General features: G+C 50.6%; 1 protein-coding gene across 1 annotated transcript; it reads left to right on the top strand.

Annotated features, from left to right (window-relative positions):
- Positions 1–2,332: 2,332 nt before the first annotated feature.
- LOC125530936 lies at positions 2,333–3,171 on the top strand (the record flags this gene model as incomplete). Its single annotated transcript, XM_048695351.1, is given in 1 exon segment — positions 2,333–3,171. A coding segment is annotated over 1 exon segment (707 nt), but the record flags the coding sequence as incomplete, so codon positions are not given.
- Between the last annotated feature and the right edge of the window lie 433 nt (positions 3,172–3,604).

Raw genomic sequence — 3,604 nt, 5'->3', positions numbered from 1 at the left:
AGCAAGAACGTGTACGAAAGAAAAACAAATACTCCTTCTGGTCCATATTAATTGCCACAACTTTGGTATAATTTCAGTACAAAGTTGTACTAAAACTACATAATTAATATGAATCGGATGGAGTAATACATTGAACATCATAAACATGTCAAAAGTGAAAGAAAAAGAGGGGTACATGATGCCACGAGGATGAGGTGTCAACTGCTAGGCAGACGACGAGAGGATCAACCATCAGAAGACCATCAACCATGCCGCCTAGCAAGTTCTTGTGCCACTGCCAGCCAGTGATTCTCATTGTTGGATCCAGGTTGCGCGCCGTAGTTCGCTGCGATGGGTGGTCGGCTTCATCAGCACCACAACCCGACTTGGTACGTTCTAGCTGGTCGGTCTTGCGAATAGATGGGGCCAGCAGGGGTGTGTGCAGGGCGACGAGCAGTCGAGCGCTCTTGGCCACACTTAGGAGGGTGTTGAGGACGGGTAAGCCGGCTTCTGGTCAGCCGGGACAGGGGTCGTTGGCATCAGAGCCATACATCTAAAGGCGCACAATCTAATTTGTGCCAGATATCTAATTTGTTTCAAATGCACTCAAACTAAATTGTTCAAGCAACATTTACATGAACATGCAACATACATCTACAAGTGACAATCGATAGTCATAAAATGCAATACCTTCGGTCCTTGTACTACTTGTAAATTGCCTGATTTTCTCTTCTCTCAAGCCTAATAGCAACTCTAGCTGATGCACCATAGGCGACCCATTGTCATTGTAACCGTTAGTATGATGATCAACACACAAAATGGTACTCTAGAAAAATCGCCATGTGTCGTGATCACTATATATTATGGAGCTTGTTTCAAAAACTACCTCGTATTCTGCAAATATGAAGGTTCTAGAGGCATTGTTCGGAGCTTGCTCCAAACCCAACTACCAGTGTGGGAAGGAAGTTCCATCTTTTGAAGTTTCATCTTTTTTTGTCTCCTTGCGCCACAGTAAGGATTTCAAGCAGCACGACCTTCCACACACCGGGGGCGAGGGGGGAGACGTGATCGTCAACCACTCGACCATTAAATGGTGCGCCCACTCCCTCGGATTTTCGTGGCGGCCATTCGAATGGTCACCACATGACATCATATCATCTTGCTTGCTTGTGAGGCCAGGATGCGGTGAGCAATCCAGAAGGAGGCGTGTGAGTAGGCCACGTTTCTCATCGGGAAGCACACTACTTGATGGTCGCCTGCCGCTTGCCGCCTCCCTAGCGCCTCCCTTAAAGGTGTCTTCGTCGGCCTACAAACGGCCAACGCCCGCCCCTCTCTCCCTTATGCAATCCCCTCCCCGCCACTCTCTCGCCACCTCCAATACACCACCTCCTCGTCAATGGCGCAACAGAAGGAGCATCCCCTCATCTTTGGGATAAGGAGGAGCAATAGCAAGAGCAGCTAGATGAACTAGCCCCACTTTGGGCCTCGTACGACATTGCCATGGAGAAAGGTCGAAAGGGGGGCACGAAAAGGGAGCGGCGGATTTTGGATCAGCGCCCACCCTATGCCCGCTGCCGCCGTCACCAAGGCATGGCCGGTGTGCAATGAGGCCGTTGTGCCCCATTTCCCGGCCATCGAGGCCAGCAATGCCGTTGTCCGCACATGGTCGGTCTACACTGAGGCCGTAGAGGCGCGTTTCCACGAGATTGCAGTGTCGAATGTCACATTCCCCGTTGCCACCGTGGTAGCGGCAAGTAGTTAGTATTGGGCTACACATTAGTTAAATCAGTTAGTTGTTCTATGAATGTTAGTCATAGTGCAATTAATTTTCCAACCCTATTTATAGAATGAATTTGATGCCTCTGAATGTGTTGTATGAATCAAATTTCTTCTAAATCAGGCATATCGGTGGAAAATAAGCACGACCGACAGGTCCTACTTGCACGGAATTTATGCAAGTTCATCTTTTGGAGAATTTCTAACTTTGTCAAAGCCTGTGATCGCCTGCATAGCATTTTGTAGTGATTCAAATTATGCCAACTCTGCTATACTAGTTGCTCTAAGAAAATACTTTCTAGCAACTAGATTTGGATGCTTGGCCATTATTGATACACGTTGATCTGACCGATAAAGAAAGATAAGGCGTATAGTGAAATCAGGAGACAAATACGTGACTTTTTCATATGGAGACATGGTGTCCCTTCGAACTTTCTTGCATCACATTTATGCAGAGATGGCGACCACCAAAGCAGACGAAGTACCAGTCAATGCTTTTGACTCAACCTAACACGTATACTACCATCAGCACCCGATTTGGGTACTATATATAGCCACTACCACAGGCAGCAAAATCACACCCACACCGATAGCTGCAAACATCCACCTAAAATGAAGCTTCAGGTAGCCTTCTTCCTCCTGGTGACCATGGCCGCGATGGCCCGGGCCGTGACGTTCGACGCGTCGAACACGGCGTCGGGCACCGCCGGCGGCAAGCGCTTCGACAACGCTGTCGGCCTCGCGTACTCAAAGCAGGTCCTCTCCGACGCCTCCACCTTCATCTGGAGCACCTTCAACCAGCGCGCCGCTGCCGACCGCAAGCCTGTCGACGCCGTCACCCTCGTCGTGGAGGACATCGACGGCGTCGCCTTCCCCAGCGGCAACGGCATCCACCTCAGCGCCAGCTACGTCGGCGGCTACACCTCCGGCGACGTCAAGAAGGAGGGGACCGGCGTGCTGTACCACGAGGCGAGGCACGTGTGGCAGTGGAACGGGCAGGGCGCGGCCAACGGCGGGCTCATCGAGGGGATCGCCGACTACGTGCGGCTCAAGGCCGGGCTCGCGCCCGGGCACTGGAGGCCGCAGGGGAGCGGCAGCCGGTGGGACGAGGGATACGACATCACGGCGAGGTTCCTCGACTACTGCGACTCGCTCAAGCCCGGGTTCGTCGCGCAGCTCAACGCCAAGATGAAGAGCGGGTACAGCGACGACTTCTTCGCGCAGATTCTCGGCAAGAACGTGCAGCAGCTGTGGCAGGACTACAAAGCCAAGTTCGGAGGCTGAATGGACTTTCTCTTTTTAGTCATCTCTCTTTCACGGTGTGATGGCATACCACACTATATGTATTGAAATAATCAACACGACATGTGCTTTACGTTGTAATGAAATTTGAATAAATGATTTCGCTAATTCAAATTGGCGCGGTTTTCCCCCTCTCTTGCGGACGTCTTTTCCTTTCTCTCATGCAAAGGGCATACTGATTGTGGACATCGGCACACGGTTATTGATGGGCAGGAAAATGGAAAATAGTACTAATAAATACTAAAAAAAAAACATCCCATCGCGTGTTTGAGGATGTTTATCCTTGTCAAACAGTGCACAAAAGGCACCCCATGTAGCAGTTGGTGTGAGGTCCCAAAGCTATCCCCTCTTTGGTCCCTTTCTTTCTCTTAACGAACCACTCTTTTATGCTTACCTCAAAACAATGAGCGAAGTCGGGCACGTCAAGAGAACCATGTCAAAGGAACTCGGCAAAATGACCCCCCCCCCCCCCCCCCCCCCCACACACACACACACACGCACGCCCCAAATGTCCTAATGAGGATGATAACTCAATCGGTTCAAATCC

This window comes from Triticum urartu, unplaced genomic scaffold (genome assembly GCF_003073215.2).
Source record: "Triticum urartu cultivar G1812 unplaced genomic scaffold, Tu2.1 TuUngrouped_contig_6668, whole genome shotgun sequence".
NCBI lineage: Eukaryota > Viridiplantae > Streptophyta > Magnoliopsida > Poales > Poaceae > Triticum > Triticum urartu.
Note: the sequence above shows the minus strand (reverse complement) of the source record. Positions and strands in the feature narration are given on the sequence as shown.